The sequence below is a fragment of the Parambassis ranga genome, chromosome 5, assembly GCF_900634625.1.
Source record: "Parambassis ranga chromosome 5, fParRan2.1, whole genome shotgun sequence".
Taxonomy (NCBI): Eukaryota; Metazoa; Chordata; class Actinopteri; family Ambassidae; genus Parambassis; species Parambassis ranga.
The window spans coordinates 13,956,139-13,983,139 of record NC_041026.1 but is presented as its reverse complement, the minus strand read 5'-3'; the positions used below and the strand labels follow the sequence as shown (position 1 = coordinate 13,983,139).

At 41.5% G+C, this 27,001-nt stretch overlaps 2 protein-coding genes across 2 annotated transcripts in view; one reads left to right on the top strand and one right to left on the bottom strand.

The window, feature by feature from the left end:
• Positions 1–27,001, top strand: part of stab1 (stabilin 1) — a 57,032-nt gene that overhangs the window by 7,225 nt on the left and 22,806 nt on the right. The window contains exons 11-61 of the mRNA XM_028405253.1: positions 461–537; positions 1,294–1,416; positions 5,500–5,637; positions 5,780–5,851; positions 6,507–6,620; positions 6,710–6,763; positions 6,892–6,972; positions 7,047–7,205; positions 7,311–7,373; positions 7,557–7,649; positions 8,102–8,188; positions 8,279–8,390; positions 8,562–8,748; positions 9,561–9,654; positions 9,796–9,954; positions 10,099–10,194; positions 10,341–10,436; positions 10,727–10,774; positions 11,026–11,153; positions 11,376–11,487; positions 11,832–11,909; positions 12,133–12,234; positions 12,326–12,430; positions 12,689–12,823; positions 13,208–13,336; positions 13,702–13,755; positions 13,916–14,029; positions 14,438–14,633; positions 14,840–14,935; positions 15,026–15,071; positions 15,637–15,716; positions 15,795–15,920; positions 16,376–16,449; positions 16,596–16,667; positions 16,908–17,027; positions 17,126–17,173; positions 17,288–17,368; positions 17,476–17,622; positions 17,732–17,866; positions 17,945–18,004; positions 19,194–19,370; positions 19,721–19,810; positions 20,006–20,152; positions 20,988–21,044; positions 21,130–21,292; positions 21,512–21,661; positions 22,642–22,746; positions 22,856–22,972; positions 25,053–25,185; positions 25,283–25,343; positions 25,565–25,709. Coding sequence (XP_028261054.1) covers positions 461–537; positions 1,294–1,416; positions 5,500–5,637; positions 5,780–5,851; positions 6,507–6,620; positions 6,710–6,763; positions 6,892–6,972; positions 7,047–7,205; positions 7,311–7,373; positions 7,557–7,649; positions 8,102–8,188; positions 8,279–8,390; positions 8,562–8,748; positions 9,561–9,654; positions 9,796–9,954; positions 10,099–10,194; positions 10,341–10,436; positions 10,727–10,774; positions 11,026–11,153; positions 11,376–11,487; positions 11,832–11,909; positions 12,133–12,234; positions 12,326–12,430; positions 12,689–12,823; positions 13,208–13,336; positions 13,702–13,755; positions 13,916–14,029; positions 14,438–14,633; positions 14,840–14,935; positions 15,026–15,071; positions 15,637–15,716; positions 15,795–15,920; positions 16,376–16,449; positions 16,596–16,667; positions 16,908–17,027; positions 17,126–17,173; positions 17,288–17,368; positions 17,476–17,622; positions 17,732–17,866; positions 17,945–18,004; positions 19,194–19,370; positions 19,721–19,810; positions 20,006–20,152; positions 20,988–21,044; positions 21,130–21,292; positions 21,512–21,661; positions 22,642–22,746; positions 22,856–22,972; positions 25,053–25,185; positions 25,283–25,343; positions 25,565–25,709 — 5,436 coding nt within the window. The remainder of the gene's footprint in view (positions 1–460; positions 538–1,293; positions 1,417–5,499; positions 5,638–5,779; positions 5,852–6,506; positions 6,621–6,709; positions 6,764–6,891; positions 6,973–7,046; positions 7,206–7,310; positions 7,374–7,556; positions 7,650–8,101; positions 8,189–8,278; positions 8,391–8,561; positions 8,749–9,560; positions 9,655–9,795; positions 9,955–10,098; positions 10,195–10,340; positions 10,437–10,726; positions 10,775–11,025; positions 11,154–11,375; positions 11,488–11,831; positions 11,910–12,132; positions 12,235–12,325; positions 12,431–12,688; positions 12,824–13,207; positions 13,337–13,701; positions 13,756–13,915; positions 14,030–14,437; positions 14,634–14,839; positions 14,936–15,025; positions 15,072–15,636; positions 15,717–15,794; positions 15,921–16,375; positions 16,450–16,595; positions 16,668–16,907; positions 17,028–17,125; positions 17,174–17,287; positions 17,369–17,475; positions 17,623–17,731; positions 17,867–17,944; positions 18,005–19,193; positions 19,371–19,720; positions 19,811–20,005; positions 20,153–20,987; positions 21,045–21,129; positions 21,293–21,511; positions 21,662–22,641; positions 22,747–22,855; positions 22,973–25,052; positions 25,186–25,282; positions 25,344–25,564; positions 25,710–27,001) is intronic.
• LOC114435536 (tripartite motif-containing protein 35-like) lies at positions 1,639–4,290 on the bottom strand. The gene has a single exon (XM_028405254.1). The coding sequence runs from the start codon at positions 4,025–4,027 to the stop codon at positions 2,627–2,629; it is 1,401 nt and encodes a 466-aa protein (XP_028261055.1). The 5' UTR covers positions 4,028–4,290; the 3' UTR covers positions 1,639–2,626.

The window sequence follows — 27,001 nt, the reverse complement described above, 5'->3', positions numbered from 1 at the left end:
CACACTCCTTTATCAGCTTTCACAGATAAAACTAATCACGTCATACAGAGATCAAAAATTTTTATTTAGACAACCATGAAGGCTACAGTTTCAGTGAGAAAATAGCTTAATTTGCACTTTGACTCCTTGAAATAATAAACATTTTCACTCATTACTTCTACCCCCTGCCTAGGTATGATGTTGCATGTTAGTACCACTTCACGGCTGTGAATCTGTGGCTTAACAGAAAAACTGTTAAATCTCATTCTGGTTGTTGATTGGATTCAAAGCCGGCTGTAATTATTTTTTGTCCTAAATTGATTTTTAGAAGCAAACACAGCTGCAACTGTTGAAAGCTAGAACAAGAAACGGAGAAAGCTTTTAAGCATTAAAAAATAAGAGACATAGAGTTTAGTTATGTGTTGCTAATTTTTAAATCCTATCTTGATTGTTACCTTTTGACCTTTTATGTGTGTTTCAGAGAAAGGCTGTTCACTGCTGCTGAGTCACAATGGACCCTTCACAGCTTTCTTTCCCCTGTTGAAAACACCTCTGACTGTAGGTCCCCTGTCTGTCTGTACCTGATCTCTTTAGCACAAACTCCAAAATCCTTCTGAAATATTTTAGTTGTTGGAAAAATAATTCCAACAATGAACCCGAATGTAAAACTCATCTGTGCTAAACTTCTGAATGAACTTATAGTTTTAGTTTTACTGCTGTCACAGTATGCAGCAGAACCTAAAGCTCTGCATAATTTCATAATGAGGATATTATGCTGACTGTTCGTACTGGAGACCTGAATATGTTTAGTCTTAGAGTGAGATCTTTTGAGGCTTAAAGATGGACTCTTACTGTCTGTAGAGTAAAAATATAATAATATAATAAACCAGTGACAGATGGTAAGGACAAACCAGTGTGTCAGGCTTCTGATCACCAACACACGCACATCCTGACGAGTTCTGAGGTAACCATAGGAACCCCATCATTCAAAGCAATTATTCAATCAGGGTGTTTAGCTGTTAAAGGTACTGTTGTAGAAGTAAGGACCTGTGAATGTGTCTTAAACTTTGAGAAACATTAGTACAGAAGTATAGAAAACGCTTGTGGCAATATAACTCCTTCATTTCATCAACTGTAAAAGTAAAAACATATTCTAATGAGTTGTGCCATGGCTTAAACTCTCAGAGGGAATGAGTGTGAGAAGTTACGATGCATACATGAGATTAGATGCTTGAGTGGTATGAACATTTAACTAATATTAACTAAACATTTTGTTCCAGACTACTGATGTATTGACCGGCTCTGTCTCTGCAGGGTGTTAATGAGGAGCTCTTGTGTAAAAACCATCTGATCCAGGGTCAGCACCTCTACAAAGACCTGGAGGGGCAAGACTTCAACATGTACAGAGGAGCCAAGCTGAGGACCAAAGACAACAAGGTAATTCTGTCATCTCCAAAACTCTAGAACCAAAGTTATAAACTGATTCCTGGGTCCACTGTACTGTAAGGATACAAAATTCAGGTTTTTATATCTCCCACAATCAGAAATAAGAAACAGGAAATACATTTATCGTATTAATTTTATTAGTTTTGTTGACAATGATTACGATAAGCATAATGCAAATGTTGAAGTAGTACCATCCTGCTAATTAGCCAATATTCCACTGATTTTAGAGCAGGTCACCACTCACTGACATCATGTCTCAAAGTGGTTGATCGCACAAATAAAGTGAAAATACAAAGACATCATATGTATAAAACCCTCATCACATCATTTTATATCTTTATCAACACAACTATGTACATTCTAAAAAGCACTGGCTTCAAATATGTAGAGATAAAATGAGCAAACGCTTTATTACCTTTTATTCACATGTCTCTATATGGTACATTTCTGTGAAGTTATTTATTTAATTTAAGTTCGAGCCCTGAAGGTAGGTATGAAGCCTTAATTTACACACTTACTACCAGTTTTTCAATTCTGTACCTAACCTGCCAAACTGTGTTAGCCTAAAGTGTTTTTACGCTAAAATGATGGACAATTCCCAAAAGTATCCTGTCCATTTTATAGAAACTGAGAAAAAAAGAAACGGAAAATAGAGTGCAGTAGCAAAAAACTAAGATTAAACGCCAGTGGTACTGATAGATAACAAACCAAAAACTGACATTCTGTGCACTAACACATAATTTAAAAGGTTTTCTTTGTTGGCTTTGGTTGTTTTTTTAAATTAACATTTTTTTAAAGCTTTCCTGTAACCTTCAAACTGGTTGATGAAGCATTACTCTCAGCTTTGTTGGCGTCTTCCCTGTGCATATTCCTAATTCCTCTGACTGTTGCCTTCAAAGTCTGGCATCAAGCTATGCACTGCATGGCAAGCATCCAACAAATGCGGAAGTTTGAGCTCTAATTTAAGAAGTAGCTCTAGATTTGAAGAATTGAAGGGAGAGACTCAGTGCTAATATTCTGCAGTAACTCACACACACTATCCCAACGGTATAAAATGTAAATAAAATGGTAACATGGCCCTATAGCGTACAGAGTATTTATTGACATTCAGTAATTCTTTACATAAAAGTACCCTCAGCAACTCTCTGGTAGTTCTGTCACATTACTGAATCCCGCCATAACCCTACACTGTTATAACCCTCTAATTGTGCTTTTCCACTGTCACAGACACCTTCACTGGTAAAATCTTCAGTGGGCTAGGACTCTCAGTGTACATGTAAGGAAACACAGTGTCACTGAATTTGTGCTGGAAGGTGTGTATGAGTGTGTTTGTATCAAAATCAGAGAAAGACAACTTTCCTCTGCCAAAGTCCAGGTGAACTCTGATCTTCTTTACCTTCCTAACTGGAAGATCTTTCTCCGACTCTAGTGTAGAGAACGCTGTAAATTTACCATCAGAGAACATAATTCTCCACAATCCAGACTGTAGGCGTCCATTCACATCGAGGTACTCTGTCAACAGGCCCAGCTCCCAGTCCTTATTGTTTCCAACATCAACATCCCAGCTGTGAGTCCCTGAGGTGAAGCCTTCAGAGCTGAGGGCAGAGCAGGAGAATTTGGTCCTCTCTGGGTTTTTCGGAAGCTGTAGTCGCTCACCAGATCTCACGCTGCTCAGATCATCAGACACAATAAGTTCTGGATCAGCAGTGTTTGGATCCAGAATCACAGACGTGTAGGAAACCAACTGCTTCATCTTGTTCCAGATGTTAAAGGTCAGGTTGCCCAAATGTTTGACCACATCTATAAGAGTTCCTGAGACCACCTCTGGATCAGCCAGCAGGGGGTGCTGGTGCATTCTTCTTACTGCAGCCCTGTAGTTTTGCAGGACCGAGACATCTCCAGCTCTAAGCTCATTCTCTGTGGCTCTGATTGTGTCTGAAATAGCTGCAATGTTTCTGCTCAGACCTTCAATCTTCTCCTTCATCATCTGACTCTTCTGCCTCTCCTCCTCCTTCAGATCAGTAATCCTGGCCTTCTCTTCTGCTTGTAGAAACTGGTGAAGCTTCTGAAACGTTTCCTTAATCTGCCTCTCTGTGTGTTGAGCCTGGACCTTAATGTATTTAGCTGTTTGGGCACAGTCCTCTTTCACTTGTTTGTAGAGCTCCAGCTTCTCCTGGAAAGACTTCAGGGATTTCTGGACCTCTTCTCTGCAATCCTGTGCAGCCTCATCGATGGGTCTAAATCTGTGGTTGTTGTGTGCTCTTGCATCTCGACAGACAACACAGACAGGCTGCTGATGGTCCAGACAGTAGAGTCTGAGTGTCTCAGAGTGCAGACTGCAGAGACTCTCAGACTGTGCTGAAGTTCTCTGCTCCCTCTCCATTACGTAGGTCTCACAAATGTTCCTTAATGCCAAGTTACTGGGAGGGTCAGTCTTTGAGGATCTTCTTTTACAGCATGGACAGTTCAACACCTTTTTGCCCCTCCACCACTTATGCAGACAGGTTTTACAGAAGCTGTGGCTGCATGACAGGACAACAGGGTCTTTGAATATGTCATGGCAGATAGGACAGGAGAGATCTTGCTCTGACCTCAAAGACATTTTGTCTGAAAACACAGAAAACTATCAGAGAAGTCAGTCTCGACGGTTCCTTGACTTTTACTTTCCCTTTCGCCTTGTGGTTCTTTTCGAACAATAATTCAATCCTGCAAGTACAATTAGTGCAGCCAGTCCTGTTCCAGCAGTCCCAATGTTCCCACCTTAAAGAGGTCCTCATTCAGTGGTATTTCTCTTGTAAAGGTGAATCTTCTTCTCTTTTCTCTCAGTGTGTCTTCGCCTCTCCAGAACAAGCAATGATAAGCAAAGTTTCCTGTTTGTGCTGAGTCAGAGTGGGCGGAGTTTTGTCAAGAATTCTCCAGAGAGTTTATTAAAATGGGTGTGCGTTTCACGCTATGAGAGTAAATCTTTGTTGTGACAGATCTTGAAGGTGACAAAACGCGATCTTACATTTCTGGCATAATCTTTAGTTTAATATGCCAACAGTTATTATCTCTGGTTGTTGTCAATTCTCCCAGCACACCCTCACTCACACAGAAGGGCATTCTGTTTTATCTATATACCAACTGTGTCCTCAGGAAGTGTGTCAAAGGTTGCAGTACTTGCATACTTTGAGGTACACAGAATATTTTGCTGTAATATTGAATCAGCAACCTGTTTATATTCATTCAGTCAACCCTTTTTTGTACAAGATGTGTCAAAAAGAGAAGTTACTCTGTGTTGTACTGAATATACTGTATGTCTCTCTTTCTGTTTCCTCCCAAGTGGCAACATCTGTCACTGAGAGTCATTGTGGGAGTGCAAAAAACTGGGCTTCCTGAAATGGTCTCTCGAGCCTGACTGCAAAAGCAATCCCTATAGACCTCCATGTAAACTGCACAGTCAAAATAAACATTTACCCAGCCTGGTACACAACACAGTTTTAGTCTCTACAGATAATGGGTGGGAATTTGTTTAGAACTACATGTTTCAGTTAAACTAAGGTTTAAAGTTACTCGTAATTAATGTGGGCGACAACTAGGTGCTGTCTGTCAACTAGAGAGTTGCCTGCTTATGGACATGTTTACTGTCTGTCCATCATCTCCACTTGTGCTTCAGAGCTTTGCCCCTATGTGGATTAACCAGGAGTTAGGCAAGCAAGGTGCAGATGTTATGCTCTATGCGGATGCTATGCTTATGCTACCACTCTCTGCAATGGAGATCAAACGAGTTTTCTTTATACGGTTCACTGCCACATTTCTATCCAGGAGAAACACACACAATACAGTTTTAATCAGAAATACATTTTTACAAAGTTCCAGACATCAGACATAGCTGTGTACATAAAGATTCCATCACTGATATATGATGCAGTGTAGGGTTTGGACCAACAGTGCAATGAGGTTCTGTAATAAGTCAGTGCTTTTTTTTTATAAAAGATGACATAGCTCTAGTAATGCCTAAAATGGAGAAAGGTGGCATTTAGTAAGCAGGTCATTGATATGCATATAAACACACTGGCGGTTTTCTTGTTGCAGAAGTTCATCCTGATGGATGATCCCAGCAGACTGTACACGGTCATCCAGCAGGACCTGCCTGCAGCCAACGGCATCATCCACATCATAGACCGGCCGATCACAAACATGCTTTCTGACAGATCCTCTCGTGATGAACGGGTACGTTATTAAAGGGAACCCCCCCCTGAAAAACTACCAAAATCTACTTGGAAACGAGTCAACAGATTCACACAGAAAAAGGAAAAGCATCATCTGATTTTTGTGAGTGAAATCTGTTGATCCTTTGTTTTCTTATGCTAAGTTTGCAGACAAGACAATTGGAGAGATTCTGACTAAGGATGGAAAATATAACCGCTTCCTGTCTTTGGTTGATGTGAGTACTTGTTTGTGGCTTTAAGAAGTCCATATTGCAAACTATAACTTTTTTATTGTTTATTGAATGTGTTGAAGAAGTCTACATGTAGTATTTGAAAACAAAAGCACCAAAGAAAAGTTTCCTGCTCTTCAGACGCTAACAGTAACATGTGTGACTGACGTGTGTAGCTAATTTTCTATAGTAAGGATTTTATATCATTTATGCCTGTACTGCTTTTTTTGTTTCTTTTTGATCATCAGTGTGCTTTAGGCTAATTCACTGGATTTGTTTTGCTCTTCACGATTCTGCATTTCTGTATGTGTTAATCAAGTTCACATACCGGCCAAACCAGTAGTAGTTTCACATTTGACAGATGCTTTCAAATGAGTCACTGTACAAGCATACTTTGGCATATAGTGAAAGATGTACTGCAGCTAGTGAAAAAAGCTTTTACTCAAACAGGATGTAATGTAAATAAGCTTAATTAAATTGGGTGTTCTTAGTTTTACTTTAGCATTGTGTTTGTGCAACATAATGTAGGAAGAGAGCAAAGAAACACTTGATTGTTGTTCAGGTTGTTCAGCAAATGTAATCACATCGTAATCATGCCTCTAAAACTATGGTTAATCACTGCTCCCACTTTCATTAGAAATGTCTTTGTGTATGTTTGTAGAACTGCGGATCGCCCCCTCCTCTGAAAGGTCCAGGACCCCTCACTGTGTTCATTCCCACCAACCAAGCTGTGGACCGAGCTCGGGACGGCAGCATCCTGTACATGCTGAATGATGTAAAAATCAAAAAGTCCCATTAATCTGTGACAGTTTTATTTTTTTCAAAATTCAAATCAGATAATCTAGATTTGCTTTGTTTTCCAAGGCCAAACATAAACTCCAGGAGCTCCTCAGACACCATGTTTTCTCCCAGGCTGTGGTAAGATTTCACTTCTCACGTTGCTTATCTATCAATCCCTGCTACTTATTTTTGTCTACCTTTTTTTTTCTGACAAAAACAGACATATGGGATTTAAAGTTGAGTGTTAACTTTTTTTCAATGTGTAGCTGACAGTCGATGAGCTGGCTGCTCTCCCTCAGATTCAGACGATGGCAAATCAGATTGTCACCATCACTGTGTCTGATGATGTGAGTGTCAACCTATTTTTTCTTAAGGTTTGTTATAGTTCAACATGTTAACACCGACTGTCTTTACCCCACAGGGTGAGATCCTGTTGGGCGAGAAGGGCGTCCATCTGGCGAGCACCAACATTGTGGCGTCCAACGGGATCATACATATGATTGACGGGCTGCTCTATCCGCCCTCCATCCTTCCCATCCTGCCTCACCGCTGTGATGTTATTGAAAGCAAGATCACAGTGGTGAGAGGAGTGAGGCAGAGACTCGAATCAAACCCCCAATACAACAAAACAGGAGAAAACAGACGGTTAGAAGCCAACAGAAAGTAATTTTGTGTATGTTTTCAGGGTCCGTGTGTTCACTGCAGCTATCTCTATGAGACTCAGTGTCCAGATGGCAGCACTGAAATGGTAAAACACATCATTGTTTCTGCAGATCTTCTGTTTTAATACTGTATACATAAAGAGCTCCAGAGAATAATAGGAGATAGGACAGGAAAACGCAGAATACATTCAGTATTAGTACCTGTCTAATAGTCATACTAATAGTGAACACACTGGTGAACAGACATGTATTTGTTTTTACTTCTTCAGGACAGTCATCAGGTTGGTTGTGAGTACGTCACATCTCCTCTTAACCCAACACTGACAAAAGGCTGTGCCAAATTCTGCAACGTCACCAAACAGGTGAGATGCGGGCAATGTAACCTGGTAGAAGGATTTTTATGTCACCTCAGTGTCCTCATCTTTGCTCAGAACTTTGCTGTTGTTTGTCTTGTCTTGCTGAACATCAGCTTATTTATGTAACTTGACAGTACTTACTTAATGCAGCTTTACAAAGAATTAACTGTTGTCACTGCACTGCTCAAGTGTCAGTAATGTAATGAAAGAATTTCATGTCCTTCCATCCGTTCAGCCTTAGCAATGAACTGTATGTAGGTGGTCAAAGTCAGGACCTCTCAATTATCCTAATCTACTTCAAATGATGGAAGCTTTCTACTTACCATTGACTGGACATGGCTGTATTAACAGAGATGATGGTGCAGCTTTCTGACAAAGAGCAGAAAGTCTGTATCAGATTTTAACACATGGATTACCTTTATATTTGATTTTGAGTTTGTTGTGTTGCTGTGTTATAGGTGGCAGAATGTTGTAAAGGTTTCTATGGTCCGGACTGTAAACCCTGTATTGGAGGTTTTCAGCACCCATGCTATGACAAAGGAACCGTAAGTAAAATCCAGACAGCTCTGTCACCTGAGCCTCGTCTCTCAACAGATGTGACTTTTTTCTTCTTCTTTTTTTAAAACCACATACAGTGCTTTGATGGTATCCATGGCAACGGCTCGTGCAGCTGTCAGCCAGACTGGAAGGGTGTTGCCTGCCACATCTGCTCAGATCCAACCAAGCATGGAAAAAACTGTGATGAAGGTAACAGCTCCTCTTCAGAGTTAGAGGAGCTTAACTATTTTAATGCTTAACATGTACTCGCACATAATCAGAGACTATGAGTCTGCAGACATGCCAGTAGACCACATGTTGAGCAGTTATATACCATGTTCACCATCTTTCGGTTGTATTATTTCGGTGTTATATTTTCAGAGTGTCGCTGTCTTCATGGTGTATGTGATAACCGTCCAGGCAGTGGTGGTGTGTGTCGTAGAGATTCTTGTTTGGAAGGATACTCCGGACAATACTGCGACAAGACAGCCACACCCTGCAATGCTGACGGACTCCTGGAGCACTGTCACATCCATGCATACTGCACACACACAGGACTGCAAACTACGTAAGAAAATACCACCAGTGTTACCACAACTGCTAATTTTATTTTGGAGTTGATTTATTTTTATTTTGTAACAAAAGTGTTGTCTGTGTTCATATAAACTCAATACATACATACATATCTCTAAAATGACCTACTAATGACATTTTATAATGGTCAAAATTCAACCTCATAGTGACGTTATAAACAAATATATTCAAACAGTTTTGGTTTAATGCTTGCTTCAACCCTGTTGATAATTTATGGGACTTCTTGTCATCACACTTTCACTCATTTTCCACGTATTTGCCCAATTTTGGATTAACCAGCTGGCTCTGGCGTTACCACGATGGTGCTCACTATGGGTGACCTCACAAAGGGTTTGTCCATTTATTTGCATCCTATAGCTGCCTTCCAAAAAGTGGTAATTTTGACAAACATCTTTCATCTCATATTAGTCCCTCTGTGCACTAATGAAGTTCTACCTAAAGCCAAACGGTTGTGTTCATTCAGAGGAGACCTAATTTTCATCCTGTTCTCCCCTACCTCATCCAAAGCAGCTTTGTGCTCTCTGTAAATGATTAGCACTACATTGGTGAGCAGATCTTGCCAAGCACGTAGACATTATTTACATGTCTGCTGCTACCTGCTGTCCACTGACTGCGGATTACCAGCTGCACTGTAGCTGCCCAATCATCTCTTACTGTGATTTAAATGTGTTCAGTAATTCAACAGAGATTCTCTGCAATAAGCAATTTATCAACAGGGATTCAGCACCTGTTCCTCTTCTGTTACTGCAGTGCCTGCTGAGTTTGTTCTACTGTCTGTTGTACCAGGTGTGTGTGCAGGGATGGATATGAGGGTGACGGTCACTCCTGTATGCCCATCAACCACTGCCTGAAAAGCAACCGAGGAGGTTGTGATACCAATGTAAGATTAATTGTTTGTCATAATTTCTCAGACTAAACTAATCTGCAGCATCATGTGCTGAATCTGACCACTTAAAAGTTTTGTCAGATTCAGAGTGGTCCTTTTGCCTCTGCAACACATCTTCTGTGTGTCTCTCTGCAGGCCGCGTGTGTGTATGTTGGCCCAGGTAATGTGTCATGTGTGTGTGGTGAGGGCTGGACAGGTGACGGCAGTGTTTGTGTGGAGATCAACAACTGTCAACTGGAGAGTCGAGGAGGCTGCAGCCCAAATGCTGATTGTAACCACATCGGACCTGGTCAAGTCAGTTAATATCTGGTTATAAGGACGCACAGTGACCAAGACTGTATTATTACACTGATGTGATTTTTTTTAACAGCACCACATTGTAAATACGGTAGGCAATTCATTCCCCACCTGATTGTGTGTCTTTTTGTGTGTCCACAGAGTGAATGTGTCTGTAAAACTGGTTATATGGGAAATGGGAAGGTGTGTGACCTCATCGACCCCTGCCTAAAAAACAACGGAGGTTGCCATGTGCTGGTACACACACACACATACAGAGTAAATTTGCATAAAATCCTTGCACCTTCCTGCAGGACAGCTCATCTATTTGTGATGCTGCAGTTGTAGGGTGTTGCATAAACAGTCAGTGAATCTGAGCTGCTTAGCGATTTTGTGTTTTTCAGGCAAAGTGTGAGCTGAAGGAGGGTGGAGCTCACACCTGCACCTGTCCTGATGGCTACTCTGGAAATGGAAACATCTGCTATGGATCATTAATGGATGTAAATATGCAGATCAGTTGGACACAGTGTGGAAATAATGACAGCTGACATCAGTCACATGATAAACAATTCTAAATCATTCTCAAATGAAAATACAGATTAAGCATTCTGTGTTGACCTAATCTGGTTTAAAAAAAGGAATTTCATCCTAATCACTTTATTATTATATATTTGCTAAATATAGACAGCTTAGTTTTGTGAGGGTTACTGGCAACTTTGTAGGTGAGTGTAAAACACTCAGTGCTGTATTTCCTATAAACTGTACTTTGTATATGTGTGTCTGTTTGTAGGAGCTGGATATGAACATCAAGTTTTACAATTTCTACCGGCTGATCCAGGTGTGTAGCAAACAGACTTTAATTAACCAAGTTGAATCAGGACTGCCTCACTATGTTTAGAATTAACCACCTTTAATGTAGCTGACACTGTGGGAAGTATTAAAGTTACTTTGTCTACACCTGCTGGGCTGAAATTAACCTAAATACCTGCACTGTAAACTACTTTCAAAGGTTCTTCTGTTGTCCTGTCAGATCAGTGTTTTTAGGTATTTTACTAATGATAACATGCATTGTATTTTGTGTGTGATCAGAGGTTCAGTTCCTCATCTGCAGACCTGAGCGGGAACCTTACAGTTCTGGTTCCATCCAGAACAGCTGTCAGGAATATGACAGATGAGTCGTTCTGGACCAGCCGGCACCACCTGCCTCACTTCCTACGGTCAGTGGTTTCACACTCTTATGCACTGGAAGGTTTTTATGCCTGAAAACGTGAGGAGTTTTCCAGGCTGTTACATGTTTTAACTTTATCTGCTGTACAATAATACCAACCACTGTATTAGTATTGGACATCATATGTGGGCAATGAGTGGTTTGCTTGCTTGCTTACTCAGATTTTTTTTGAAGCTGTAAATAATTTTCAGTTCGCTCTTCTTGGTTGCAGTGCCCACTACCTGCTGGGGATCTACTCACGGGAAGATCTGGACACACTGGTTGGAAGCAAGCTGCCCACCCTGAACCCTAACACCCATTGGGAGATTAGAAACAACAGTGGGGTGAGAACTGAGGCTCGTAGCTGTGAGCACACAGCAACACAGGGTACATACTCTGTAGGAGTAGTAGCAGTTCTGCTTCGATTGAACGGGAAGCAGCAAAAAACAAGAGGGTCGATTGGGTGTAACTTCTATCATTTACTTCCTTCTCAAGGCACCTTGTTATTGGTGTTTCCAGTAAGTGGATTTTTGCCATGTAAATGAGAAATGTGGTCTCTTAAGATAAAATTAAAAAAAAAACTTTGCAAGTTTGATTAAACTAGAAACAAACAGAGAGGTTCAGCTTTACATGATGCTGGCTGGAGGCGGTGTAATGTGATGCTCACACATATTTTGTTTTGTTCCAGGTGATCCATATTGGAAATGCAACTATCCTGTCGCACAACATGCCTGCAATCAATGGCTACATCCACATAATAGACCAGGTAGGAGTTCTTCTCACAGAACACACAGCACAGTGATGATTTCGCAGATTTTAAAACTTAACCAGGGTAGAAGTGTGTGTCTGTGTAGTAGGTCAGTTGGTCATTAAAAAATCCACTTGTATGACAAACTATGACTGTTTGTTGACTCATTTCTAATTGTATCATTCCCTCATTTTATCTGTGGTGACACAAGCTTATTTGTTTGTGTGTCTGTGTGCGTCAGATTCTGGCACCATCCCGTTCAGAACTCCCTCCTGAACCTCCCACCCTGATGGCCTTCCTGAACTCCATCTCCAACTTCACACTGTTCAGAGAGTATGCTTTGGTGAGACGTCTCTCACTTTGCTTTGTTTCTTCATGATATTTTCTTTGTATGTGTTGTTTGAAGCTAATGTTCGTATTAAATGACCTCACAGATGTACAACCTGACAGAGTATCTCAGTGATTCAGATTTTACCCTCCTGCTGCCAACAGACGAGGCCATCAGGCAACACCTCAGCAGGACAAACTCCTCCCTCCTGGTAGGTCCATGATCCACTGAATTCTTGCTGTTCTGTAAACACATCAAAATATACAGACTAACCAATGCTTAATACTGTAAAGCCTAAAGGTTAGTCTGAATATCTGCTCATTAACCTTATTTTCAGACAACACAAGAATTATTGTGTCATTATGACAAAAGGAAGATGTTTGTCAGAGTTATTATTTATGTAACCTGCAAATCCGGACTAGCATTTTTTCTAGATCTCGTACATGTTTGCCTCCTTCTGTCTGTACAGGATCCTGATGTGCTTAAATACCATGTGATTGCCAAAGAGCTGCTCTTTCCTGACCACCTGTCTGACGGCATGTTGAAAAGCACTCTGCTGGGCAGCGACTACCAGGTCCAGTTCCATTTAAACGGCAACAACCAGGTAACAATAGTTGGACCAGCACATGCCTCACAATCAAAACATTTGTGTGCACATAAATATTCCATTATTATTCAGACTAGAATTTATGGATGTGTGTGATTGGCCAGGATTAATCATCTCATTCCAGAATAGTTTTAAACATGACAGGGAAATTGTCTTTTTCTGAATAACCAGAATGTTTTGTGAATGTAAACACTTGGCGGCATCTTTACATTTTATGTGTCTATGTAAAACTACAAAAAAGTCTAGAAATTTGATCTGGAATTGTAGTTGTCTGTAGTAACCCTGTAAAACATAAAAAACACAACAGCATGCTGTGTGATGATGTGTGTAAGTCTTCATCAGCCAAGCGGAGTGAAGAGTCTGATTTATTTTGTCCTCCAGACAGCTGTGAATGATGTTCCTCTTGATGGCAGTTTCATCGAGACACAGTACGGTGTCATCATGGTGCTTCCTCAGGTCCTAAAAGTTCGTCGCAACAGATGCAGCAAAGAGATCACCCTGCAGGTCAATGTAAGCAAGGAGAGAGAGAATGAGAGAATTATGAAGGGATGGATGGAGGTTTTTGAGAAGAGACCAGCTGTTTTTCATTCATGTTTTTGATGCAGTTCGAAGATTAAGAAGACTGTGCGAAGGTGAATAGAGATCAGAGTGTGGGAGTGTGAGAATGAACAGACAGGCAAAATGGCGCTGCAGTCTGACGCAGCACTTCCAAAATCATATTCTGTTGCTAGAGATGGCAGAGATTTCTCCGTTTTTTTTCCACTCCACACTGATCCCCTGAGGACACATATGAGCTTAATTAAACATGGAGTTTGAATTTGTAGATGCTTGTTTCTCAGTTATTTCAACCTCTCTCTCTCTGTCTTTCAATGCAGGGAAGGTGTTCAGACTGTGAAGGACCTCCTCGATGCCTTTTTAATTACAAACCGGTAAGAAAGCAGTCAGTCTAGATGGAGTGGACTCAAAAAACCTGAACACCTGTTCAGCATCATCCAAAAAAAAGATTTAAAGCCTGATTGATCCAGACTACACTAAAATGTGTGAATGTTATGTGACTCTCATTCAGATTTAATTTGTGTCCTTGATCAGATCAGAGCAGAGTTTCCAGCCAACATGCAGCCTAACTGTAGATACAGGAAGCGGGTTGGAACCAGGAGGAAGTCTGTGCAAGGCTGTGTCATCAAATGTCTTCGGCCTACTACGGTGGGCATCTGGCCTTCTGACAAACCCAGTGTCTGTCAACATCTGCCTGTCATTTTTCTATTTAGTGCTAGTAAAATTAACTTGCACAACATATAAGCTACTTAGTTTATCAGCATTGTAATTATCACAATCTGCCATTCTCTGTAAAATGGTGTTTATTGCATGTTTCTCTCTCTCTCTTTCATTCTCTCTGTTCTGTCTACCTGCCGACCATCAACAGGATGGTTCTCTCCTATAAGCCAGGTCGTGCTCAAGGTTTCTTCCTGTTAAAAGGGAGTTTTACCTTGCCACTGTCTGCTTGCTCAGGGGTTCAGGCACTTGGTTTCTGTAAAGCACCTAGAGACAATTTTGATTGGTAAAGGTGCTTTATGAATAAAATTTAATTGAATCGATGCATCTGACCTACAGGATCACTCCTGTTGCCCTGGTTATTATGGCCATGAGTGCTTTAAATGCCCTGGAGATGTCGGCAGCTGGTGCTCCAATCATGGGGAGTGTCAGGATGGTAACTATGGCAACGGTGAGTGCCGTTGCTACGAAGGTTTCCATGGCACTGTGTGTGAGGACTGTGAGCCGGGACGATACGGAGTCAACTGTTCCTCCAGTGAGCAACACACACAATCACATACATAAACACGTGCCTTTTTTCCTGCCTGATTGCCTGTCTGCCACAAGGGGGCCGTACTTATCGTCACACATTACCACAGAATATAGACACAAAAATACAACACTTCACACAACGTTAACAACCATCTAAGAAATTTGTGATGCTAAGTGATGAGGCTTGGTTCTGATTTGTGCGTTTTGCAGAGTGTGTATGTGACCATGGGAAGTGTGAGGATGGTCTGGCAGGAAGCGGGAAGTGCATATGTTATAAAGGATGGAAGGGAGCTTCCTGTTCTGTAGGTAAGATACACGATCCTGCACACACACACACACACACCATGTAATTGTAATCCAGTCTGTTATCACCTGAAATTTGTTTGTGTGTTTCAGAGATCAAGGATGATGCCTGTGGAGGTACATGTGATGATAACGCCAAGTAAGCCCACCTGCCTACAGCTGGTTTGTGTGTCGTCATTACAGATTGCACTGACCTGAGTATGATGTTACAATTATACAATCAATCTTACACAAATTCATTATGCTACCTGTGGCTTTCTATTTTTCAATGATAGATAAAAAATAGATGTAAATGATGATAGTTCCTTCAAACTCCAAGTATCGGCCCTTTCCAGACAGTCTCTTAGGGAGACCTCCCAGATGGTTATGTGTAGCACACCATCTGATGTGTCAGGTTAGTAGGTGGCTTGTCAGTAAGAAAAGAAAATAAATATGAGGGTAAAACTGACAGCAAGAGGCATCAAAATGACGAAAAATGTAGCTGTCAGTCAGGTTTGTTATTAAAAGAGTAGGTGCCCACTGCTGAATGAAGAGAAACACTGATTAAGAAGGCATGTAGGAGCTGCATTAAAAGGAGGAAACGGCCCAATGTATATGGGAGTCAGGCAAAGTACGTGTTTCTGGTACATGGTAAATTGTGGCACAATAACAATTTCAATATCAATAACAATTTCAGTATCTGCAAATTGTGTCCTCTGTTGCAGCTGTATAACAGGGCCAAAGGGAACAGCTCCAGCCTGCGTGTGTGTGGCTGGATATGAAGGAAATGGAACCTACTGCAATGGTAAACACACACACACACTTCCTTCAGTGACACCGGTGAATACAAGATCTTCTTCCTTGTCTCTTTCTGTGTTTTCAGAGCTGGATCTATGCAGCAGGGCTAATGGTGGATGTTCAGAGCATGCCATCTGTACGAAGGTCTCAGCAGGAGAGAGGACCTGTACCTGTAAAGAGGGGTACACTGGAGACGGGGTCATCTGTCTGGGTATGTGCCTTAACCTCTGACCTCTGTAACCTAAAACCAACATCCCTCCAGGAACCAAGAAAGTCTAAAAACAATAGGAAATTTGGAATTCACTTTTCTTAATCTGACTTATCTGATGAATTCACATGGTGAAGGTATTGCCTCTCAGGCCTCCCTAGCCTTGTAAGTAATGGTTTGTTTGGCTGAAAGGGAAGACCTGCAGACACTTCTCATTTCCATTTTCAAGAAAATGCTGTAATTAAAAAAACATCTGTGTGATGTGTGTGTTCTGTACAAAAGCCATTTGAGGCATTAATAATGTTTGGATTTATTGTGCTGCCTGACCTCAGTCACCCATTCCACTCAATCTTTACTCCTACAGGAAACAGAATCTTGCGGCAGCTTATGGCCCCCAATTATACATGAAGAAGAATCATAAAAATAAATTCCACACTAGTCCTATTGTCTGTTTACAGAGATAGACGGCTGTCTGGTCAACAATGGAGGCTGCCACAAGTCAGCAGACTGCATCAGGACAGGCCCCAACACTGTAAGATGCACTGTTTTTTACATGTTCATCTATATTGATCTATAGATCTATATCTATATTCTCTAGGAAATACCGAAGTCAGTTGCTGAAAATAGGATTAATTTATTGGCCGACTGTTTTCTGTGTCTGATTCTTGTTATGTCTAGACGGCCTGCAAGTGTCAGATGGGATTCCAAGGGTCAGGCCGGTTCTGTTACCCTGTCAACCCCTGCAGAAATGTATGTCTATGTGTTGTCACATATGTTTTTGGCAACTTTGTAACTAATGCATGACTTTATCTGTCTCTCACATCTTTGTGAAGGATATTTGGCCCATTCTTCTTCACATCATTGCATCATTGTCCTGTATTATTCACTGTGTACAGACAGATTGGTGACTTAATACACCCTCAACAAGCGGCAGGGCTGTTGTTGCCTGCTTTGTGTTATGATGTAATAATTTATGTTGTTTGTGTGCAGGACAATGGAGGGTGCAGTAAGTATGCTCGCTGTGTGTACCTAGGTCAGGGCCAGAGGAACTGCACCTGCCGTGTAGGCCACATAGGTGATGGCATCAATTGCAGGGGAACCACCAACAATGTGAGTCACATGACCTCTGGCTTCCTGCTGACCTATGACCTCTCACTGCCACACTCTTCCACCCCCACTCAAAGGATGTGGTGTTTTCTGTCTTACAGGAGGTGTACCGACAGACAGAGAACAGCTTCTTTCAGCGAATGTTATCGGTAAGCACTCCCTTGCACAATGCTGTGCCATGATTTTTTCAACACGTTTAGGCTATTCAGATATACCTTCATTGAGCCACCGTGACAGGAACTGACTTTCTTTGTGTTTTATAGATTTCAGACACTCCTGGTCTTTATGGTGATGGACCTTTCACCGTCTTTGTTCCAATAGAGGAGAACAACAATAGTTCATCTGTGAGTAATATCAAAATAACAATGATACTACCAATCTTACGTTTCAGATTTAGGATTTTGTAGTAACTACACACTGCAGTATAAATTATTCACTGGTGTGTGTATAGATTGACGAATGGAAGCAGTCCGGTCACATTCACATCTTGGTTCGTTACCATGTTGTTTCCTGTGAGACTTTGACCTTGAATGACCTCAAATCCACGGCAAGTGCTGTCTCTCTGTCGGGACACACACTGCACTTCAAATGGGAGCAGGTAACACACACACACGTCATAGCGTCATCATCAGTCAAAACTCTAAAATTAACCAGGTGAAATCTCTAAAGACAAAGAGCTGTCTGTCCTCCTGCCTCTCCCTCTGCAGGGTTCAGTCTGGATCAACAAGAGGTCGAGGATTGTGAAGAGTGATTACACCACGAGTAACGGAGTAATTCACCACATTGACAAGATGCTGACGCCCTACAGCCTGGAGAGCAAACCGAGACAACAGCCTAACATGGTGGGTAGAATTTGAATGATTAATGATAGATCAGAATTATCGGACAGACGGTCTGATCTCTGTGTTTTCTCTGTTTAGATGAACTTCACCACAGCAGCTTCATTTTATGGCTACACCCGCTTCTATAAACTTGTGGAGGTAAGAGAAAAAACACTTCTGTTTGCTGTTCTGCAACTACAGCTCTCCTGCCTTTTCTTAAAAATTGCATACTTCCATAATGTTAACATCAACCTTACAACCTTATCTTGCCGTGAACAGAGTGAATTCTATTCTGTTAGGAATTCTACTAGCACAGACATAAATCTTATAGTCCACAAAGCGGTTGATATAGAGATTAGATTAGACTAGATAAACTGTTGATTCTTCTAATGAGTTAAATCAACCAGAAAGACAGACTGTCCTTAATAATTCTTGAGGAGCAGTTTTGATGCTAAGTATGGAGGCTGTTGCTGTCTTGCTCAGGTACACATAACCCCTGTTTAATCCAAATGGTCAATAATGTGGAGCCTAGCTCTGCAGGTGGCCATGTAGGAAAAAAACTTGCAATGTATGGCAGCACCCACTTGTCACTGAAAGCAAATTCTTTATGCAAAAATTTTTGAAAATCCACCACCCCCTGTGCAAAATGTCAGAAAGGGGAAATTGTTATATAGACCCAAACTGTTGATTTTACCAGTCTGTAAACATGTTTGTATCTGCTGTGGGACATTTTAACATTGAGGACTATGGGGACTGATTCACTTTTGGAGCCAGCCCCCAGAAGCAATTAGAGGAACTGCAATTTTTGGCGCTTGCTAGCTTTGGCTACCTTTCCTAGCCCTGAAGGATTCAAATTGGGCCAAAATGAACCAAATAAACACAAAACCTCTTTAGCTCAGCCAAATTTGATCCAACAAAAATAAAGCACAACAGTACTACATTCATTTGAAACACCAGGCTTCAAAAAGGGCATGTGGCTGCACCAAGTAATCTGGTATCCTCTGGAAAAGCGATGGCATGCACATATTTTTGAGTTTTGGTTGTCACATCCGTGAGAAGCAACTGTTTCCCTTTCTCTTTTCTGAAATATTTTCGAACTTTCAGCTTCTCAGCAGAGAGAAAATGTTTGGTCTTTTCCCTTAAAGCATACAGGAACTTCCAGGGTGGAAATGGCCAATATTGACATGTTTAAATATAAGTTTGGCACTGATGGTCTCTAAATACATTCAGTGGGCTACTATACATAAAAATAAGTAACATTAAATGTGTGAGACTGGGCCAAGAAAAAACTGCTTACTGTATATATAGTAAGTGCTGCAAGAAACCTATCTTGTTACACTTTGTGCAGGATGCAGGGTTGCTTCCTGTGCTCCAGATGTCCATCCATCAGCCATTCACCATGTTCTGGCCCACAGACAAGGCCCTCGACTCCCTGCCAACTGAGAGAAAGCGCTGGCTCTCCAGCCCTGACCACCAGGAACAGCTGGTTGCCACTGTGAAGGCTCACATCGTACGCAACTCCAGGGTGAGGACAACAATTTTAATTTGTCATCAAAGTGACATCCTTGTAAAAAAAAAAAAAAAGTGTTAGCAACAGAAAAAAAGTGAAAGATATTAGCACACAGTATCGAAAAATAGAAGTACCGGTAGTTATAAATACTTAAAATACCTGAACTGTTCTCCTTCACTCAAAATGTGACAGCTTTACTTTGTGTGTATATGTCCCTCTTGCATTGTGTTAATACAACTTGTGGAAACTGGGCTTCCAGCATAAATCACATTTTAGGGTCAAGAAGTTTAATGGTGGTGGTTTTCAGGAAATTGTTCGCCAAAGGAATGATGAAACATGACTCATGACACTGTGTGTATTTGTAGTTGATGAGCATTGGACAGCCAACTAAATACACGTCGTTTCGCACCATGCACGGATCAACCATCAAGTACAGCTGTGACAAGGCCATGGTGGTGAGAAAAACACACGCAAACACAACAGGCAGCCATGATGTTTTCTGCACCTGGCAGCTGCATGTTGCCATAGTAACTGGTGTTGTCATGTGGCGCAAACACTCTTTTGTATTCACAGTGTTGTGTATCCTGTTCTGTTCTGTGACCTTATTTAATTTACAAATGCATAGTGTGTTTCTGTGTGTGTGTGTTTAGGGGGCTGTATTGATAAATAATAATGAAGCCAGGGTGGTGGAGCGCTTCTTGACTTTCAAAGAAGGCCTGGCCTACGGCATTGACCAGCTGATGGAGCCACCTGGACTGGGAGCGTACTGCGACAGCATCGAGAACAAAACCACTTACGTTAGTAATGCTGCACTAGTACTCGCAGTACAAACGTTTCTGCTATACTCAGAAAGGTCAAAAGCCCTCGCAAAGCAAGAACACTTTGTGGTGAAGCTTTTTACATTAATGTGGGTATTCTAGCTCTGCAGGTCATCATAACTTTGCCTTTTCCTTAAACAATGACCAAACAACTGTGTACATCTTGGGGACTACACATGTTCCCTGCAGAGCCCAGCTGGTAGTAAAATACAGAAACTAGCCTCCTGGAACAGCCAGTGATCTTTCAATCTGCATCCACTCACCACTTTATTTGTCTGGATTTACTGTATACAGAAGAAGTGTAAAACAAGCAGAGCTAAGTGTTCAGTCCTTGTCTTTTTTAGTGTTTATCAAAACTAGTTGTAAACTAGTTTTTTTCTGTCATTAACAGCTCTTACTCTTTGCTGTAATAGTTTTTCTCCTCTGTCAGCGACAGAGCAGTGAGCACAGGAACAACACCAGTTTCCTGACCATTATTTTCACGTCTTTTCATCATTGTGATTTAGCTGCTAATCTCTGGATGCCACTTACGGCCGAGCATTGACTTAGTATTGTCCTCTAACCTGACGCTCCAGATGGTTTGTAACACAAAACCATCTGTGAAGCTGTCCTTCAGAAAATAGCTGGTACTTTCAAACAATACATGGCTAGTGACTGGGTAGACACATGCTAACTTCAAACAATAAATTGTCCTCATAAACGTCCAAAAATGATACACCATTAGATGTTAGCTGCACAGTTTTCAAACATGTGAGCACACCAGCATACACACAAACAATCCATAGCTCTAATGTATTTGTTCTGAATATTTCAGGGTCGCTGTGGAAGCTGTTTTATGCCTCCATCCTGTCCCCTCAGACACTACGACATGGTAAGATCTGCCTCTCAGCTCTGAACACATGGCACTTGTACAATAGATCTCTGTAGAGATGATTTCCATTGCTGTGTTCTTTCAGGGAACTACAGAGCATTGTTTGAACTTTCGCCCCAGATATGGCTACCCACGCTGGTATGGTGATCTGGATGATCATTTCAACCGTATGGGCTGTAAGAGAGTTTGTCAGTTTTCTTTTTGGGTCCAAAAGTGCTGCAAAAACCACTACAGCCGAGACTGTCAAGGTGAGGAACCAAAGAGAAAAGAATGCTATAGACAGATATATTTTTTAGAGATGAGGTTTAATTTTGGATGTCCAGGGTTTTGTGTTTTCTTCCTTCTGTGTAGTTTTTTCATGGCAGAAGTACATGTGAGCGTGTCCAATGGATGCATTTGTTGTTTAAGGTTTATTTAGTAGACAAAAAAGGTACATTTTGATTCAACCCTCTCCTCACGTGTTTCAGTGTGCCCTGGTGGTTTGGAGGAGCCTTGTGGAAACCACGGGGTTTGCAACGATGGTATTAGTGGTTCAGGATCCTGTAGGTGCAACAACGGATTCAGAGGAAAAGCCTGTGAATTGTGTGCCGACGGTTTCTACGGCCCCAACTGCACAGGTAATAGACCTCAATGAGCACACACAGGATGTGTTTGAGTACAGTAATCTTGTTCTCTTTGGTCAGTCTTTCCAGGAAACTGATCATATATGCCATGCTACCTGCTAAATGTTTCTCTGGTAAGAAAAAAGGAAGTGGTGGCTGCTAAACAGACCTACAGGATGTTAGTTAATTTGTGCAGTCATTCATCTTGGGCTTGAATGGGTGCACATGAACTCTAAGGGTGGATGTCACTTCTTAAAGGATGGTGAATAAGTGGGCTGCTGAATTCAGACAAGTAACAACATTCATCTTCTTCGTGTCTTTTCTCAGACAGGTCTGAGACGTTACACAAGTTGACTTCAACCTTTTTCCACAGTCACATCTTTTAGTTAATAAAGAAGTGTGGGGTTAAAACAATGAAGCACAGACAACACCTACCTAAGGGAAATGTGGACGCATCTCACATGGCACCTGGCTGCAAACTCAGACTTTAGTCTCCTGGCTGTGTGGCAATTCGAGCCAAGTATATTTATAATGTCCATCTAAACCACCTTATTTGGATCATTTTAACATACATTCTCAACTAGGATAGGAGCTGAGATTAACCAGTAAAGTGCATTTGCATTACCACAGATACAGGTATACTTATCATTGATGCTTGCTTTTAAAGGGTTTTTTCAGTGTTTTTCAGCTGGGAAGCTTAGGTGTGTGAAGGCAAAGGTGAAGCTGCGATGTTTTAAAAACAAAACACACCTGCGAGGGTTACTAAATTCATCATGGACCCATATTGGGAGTTGGGAGTTCACTTCTTTTGTTCATGTTTTACATCCACAGCTTACAGATATAATATTCCTGGTAATTTAACCTCAAATGTCATAAAAGTTCTGAAGAGCCTCCAGCGATCTGTCCCTGCAGGAACCTTGGACTGAAATAACTCCTCTTTTCTCACACCACTGATAGATGAGGAGATGTGTTAAGTCTTGTTTTTCCTCTGTCAGCCTGTAGCTGTGGGACGCAGGGAAGGTGCGATGATGGCATGGAAGGCTCTGGACAGTGTGTCTGTAAGCCAGGCTGGCAGGGCGATCGCTGCCAAATTGATATAGGTCAGTTTTCTGTCAAAAAGATTAACATTACATTAATCTCCTTTTGTTCTATTACACACACTGCTTATTCCAGATCAGTATAATATGAATCACCTGTCTGTTCGTCCAGGGTCGATCCCAGAGGAATGCCGACAGTGCCACGCTCAGGCAGACTGTGTGCCAGGTGTTGGTTGTCAGTGTAAATCTGGATTTGAGGGGAACGGCACCTTCTGCAGTCCAGAACCACGTGAGTGCTGGGGTACACACAACTACTGTAGATGCTTCTCAAAGTCAAGGATGCTGCCAAAGTACATCAGGTGCTCCAGAAGGCCAGACAGGACTCCTTCCTTGTATTTGGGGAACATATATGTTCCAATCCTGGGGCTGCATTTTTACAAGGACACATTTTAAGATTCTAACACAGCAGCACAAAAAAACGTTCCCTGAGCTCCCTGAAAAACAATCATCAATTGCATGCTGTTATTACTTGGTAGATAAGGATGAATCCTTAAGACTTATCAGTGAAATAAACTGTCATCATTGGTGCCTTGGTCAGTCAACAACTTTATTTACAAACATTACCATACACATCAGCATTAAGGTGAAACGATTCTTGTAGGTTATAGTTACTGTTTATATCAACTGCATGTTGCTAGGTGACAGGCAGCGACAGAGACCAGTTGGTGCAACCTTTGCAGTCTGTGAAGGACTCACTTCAGTTATCCTGTGTCCTCCAAAGGATGCCCTTTGTCTGAACAATGACTCACAATCTCAACAGAAGGTTTGATATCCTCACAAGGCAACAATTCATGTAGCATGATTACTCTCTGACAAAAACGTACAAAAAGAGGAAATAAAAATTCAAAACAAAAGAATAAATGAAATGGAATGGTGTTGGAGCAGTGGTGATAAAGAGAATGCTAATAAGTTTCTATTAAGAATATTTTACATTTCGACATCAGCCCTTATCAAGGTGCAGATGTGAGGAGGTTGTAGCCTACTTTGAGGAGGTGGAGGAGCTGGATGCTGACTAGGTTAAGAACCTCAGTGCTGGTGCGGCCGTCCTCTCATGATGGCTCCGGGTGGGCATTCCCGGCTCATGTATTGCTAGTAGAGTAAACGTTTTTCTGTCCTATCACTGGTTATGACTGGTGTGCTCAGGTCTTAGGCAGCTGGTCAACCTGCTAGATCCTCATTTGTGGGTTGATGTTGATGTCCAAAAAAAACTATTTCTGATTCAGAGGGAAGGCTCAAGATTACGTTAGGCTTGTAAAAGAGTCAAAAAGAAAGTCACGCACTTAAAAATGCATAAAAGAAATAAAAACAGTCACTCTAACTAACCCTAACCCTGTGGAGGGGCGAGGCAGGTGTTTAAAATAGATAGGGGGTTTCTACCTCTACTTCTGTCTCATTTTGGGCTGAGCTGGACTGTGCCAGTCTCTGAGATGAAGAAGCCTCTTAATCTGATCATCTTTCTTTTGAACTGTACTGTGCTGTGTTCTGTACTTGATCCAAGTTCCTGATGAGGTTTTTGGAGTATCTTCTGGGTGGAGAAAGCTGGTCATCTTTGCGCCCAGAGTCAAATTACAAATTCCTTTGTCTCAAAGAGATGTCTATGCTTTAGAGACATATATAGTTAGGTTTAATCTATGATCACACACACTGTATCACTGTGTAATGTGATTGTTCTGGCAAATAATGATGTTAACTGATAACTGTAACTGATAACTGTAACCGCTATGACATGACTGTGTGGAGGGAGAATTGTAATTCTAAAGTTTTTGTGTCCTTGCTGGTTTATTTAGAGGTAACGGTGCAAATCAATGATAGCTAGCTGTCTGTATTTCCTGTGTATGGATGGCTAAGTGTTTTCTTAGCAGATTAGCTTTTCAAGTCTCAAATTCCAGAGCTCACCATTGTAAATCTTATTGTTAGTAGGATGGTGGTCTCGTCCATGAGGAATGCTCTTTTTTAACACTGCGAAGCATCAGACCAAGGTTGTCTGTTTGGAAGAAGGTAAAAATGCAGCCAGGGCATAATCACTACAATAATAAGATGCTTTAACTAATCACTGCTGTGTGGAAGTGGATTATATAATAAAATATTAATTACCTAACTAAAAATAACTCTTGAAGGGAAACTGATAATGCTACTGTGCCCTTTAAAGCTAAAACTGATTAGCATGAACCAGCTGTCAGATACATTCAGAGGACAAAAACTGACTGTGGAGTTCTGGTGCAGACTTTAAGCTGTAATTCTAACAGATTTTAAACTTGCAGGGGATTGAACACAAAGTAAAATAAAATGATCTCTCTAATATTCTGCAGCTCCAGACCTCTGCTCCGAGTACAATGGTGGCTGTCACCAGAGTGCAGACTGTAACCAAACAGGAATGATTGTCAACTGCACCTGTCGCAGTGGTTACCAAGGAGACGGATACGCTTGCGAGCCCATTAACAGGTGGGTGTGACCTTGACTTTCTCTGAATTAAGTTCCTTAAAGTCCTGCGTTATTGGAGATGATATAAATATAAAAGATGTTTCTGTCTGTACTGCAGGTGTGTTGAAGAGCAGAATGGTGGCTGCAGTGACTTTGCCTCCTGCAAGTTCACTGGTCCGGTGAGTAAAAATCTGGATGTGTGTTTTTGCATTTGTTCGACAACGATCCATCAAATTCAGCCGAAACAAAAACTGTATTTTTCCACAACTAAATGAGAATTTTCTACATTTTCTTTATTAAACATATAACAACATAAACATATAACATAACATGAAATATAGGCTGGTTCAGATAAGTAGTAGGTCAGAGGAGTAATAACTTTGTAATCTTGCATATCTAGAACGAGCGTGAGTGCGAGTGCCTGCCGGGGTATGTGGGTAATGGAGTCCAGTGTCTGGAAAAGGTAGTGCCCCCTGTTGACCGCTGCCTGGAAAACAATGGCGGCTGTGACCCTGTGGCCTCCTGCAAGGACCTGCATTACCATGGTAACACATCTGCAGTGATTTTTTTTAACATGGTAATGTGTTGTTTATGCCCTCCCATTACCAGGACAACCGATCTGCATTTGCTTTTGTTACCTTGGTAACAAACCTGTATATATGATTAGTTTGTTTTTACCACTGATCTAATCTTACCACCAGTCTCTATCTACAATTACAGTTACCAATAAAACACAAGCTTGAAAATTCCTTGAATTACCGTACACTAGTAACTAGAAAATTAGCCAGAGTATCATCTGTTACTATGGTGAGACAGGCTCAGTGATGTCTGTTACATCCATAGATAACTTTCATTACTATGGCAACACAAGTTTAAATTAAAGCTGCAAGCAGCATTGCGGGCCCTCGCGCACCTTGCGATCCGCGGGGTCATCGCAGTCTTCTCTCCTATGCTCTCGTCTCCTATACTCTCCTGTGCTATGCTCTCCTCCTCTCATTTCCACAGATATACAACAAACACATGTTTACAACCAAACTTTCCTGCTACCAGTAGGTGGCGCTATGACCGTATCATCCTATTAGCATATATATCTGTTTAGACTCGGCTCCATGGCAGTACTGTAAGATTTTGTCCACATTGCATAAAGTATATGGGTAGTACTGCATAAAACACAGCGAGTTCCTTTGTAATGGCGAATGGTCAACTTTGAGGCCACTCCCCCACCACACGGTAATACTTTTGAAAGAGTTTTGGAATGCGTCTATTCCCTATGGTGTCCTGAGTGGACACAGTGAATTTCAGCTGAATTGCATGAAGTATGCGAGGCACGAAAAGTTTTATAGCTGGGTCAGAAAACGGTAAAAATTACAAAAAAAAAAGTAAAAATGGTGGACTTCCTGTTGGGTTTGGAGGGGGGGTCCAAGAGACTTTTTTGTGCGTCTTGGGGTGATACACATGTGTGCTAATTCTTGTGATCCTGTGTCAAACTGGCCAGCGGGGCTACGCATTAGGGCAATAAATACAGTGACTTCCTTTGTAATGGCGAATGGTCAACTTTGAGGCCACGCCCCCGCCACACCGTCAGACTTTTGTAAGAGTTTTGGAATGCGTCTATTCCCTATGGTGTCCTGAGTGGACACAGTGAGTTTTAGCTCATTTGGATGAAGTATGCGAGGCGTGAAAAGTTTTGCAGCAGGGTCACAAATCGCCAAAAATTAACAGAAATTTCAAAATGGCGGACTTCCTGTTGGGTTTGGAGGGGGGGTCCAAGAGACTTTTTTGTGCATCTTGGGGTGATACACATGTGTGCCAATTTTCGTGACCCTACTCAAAACAG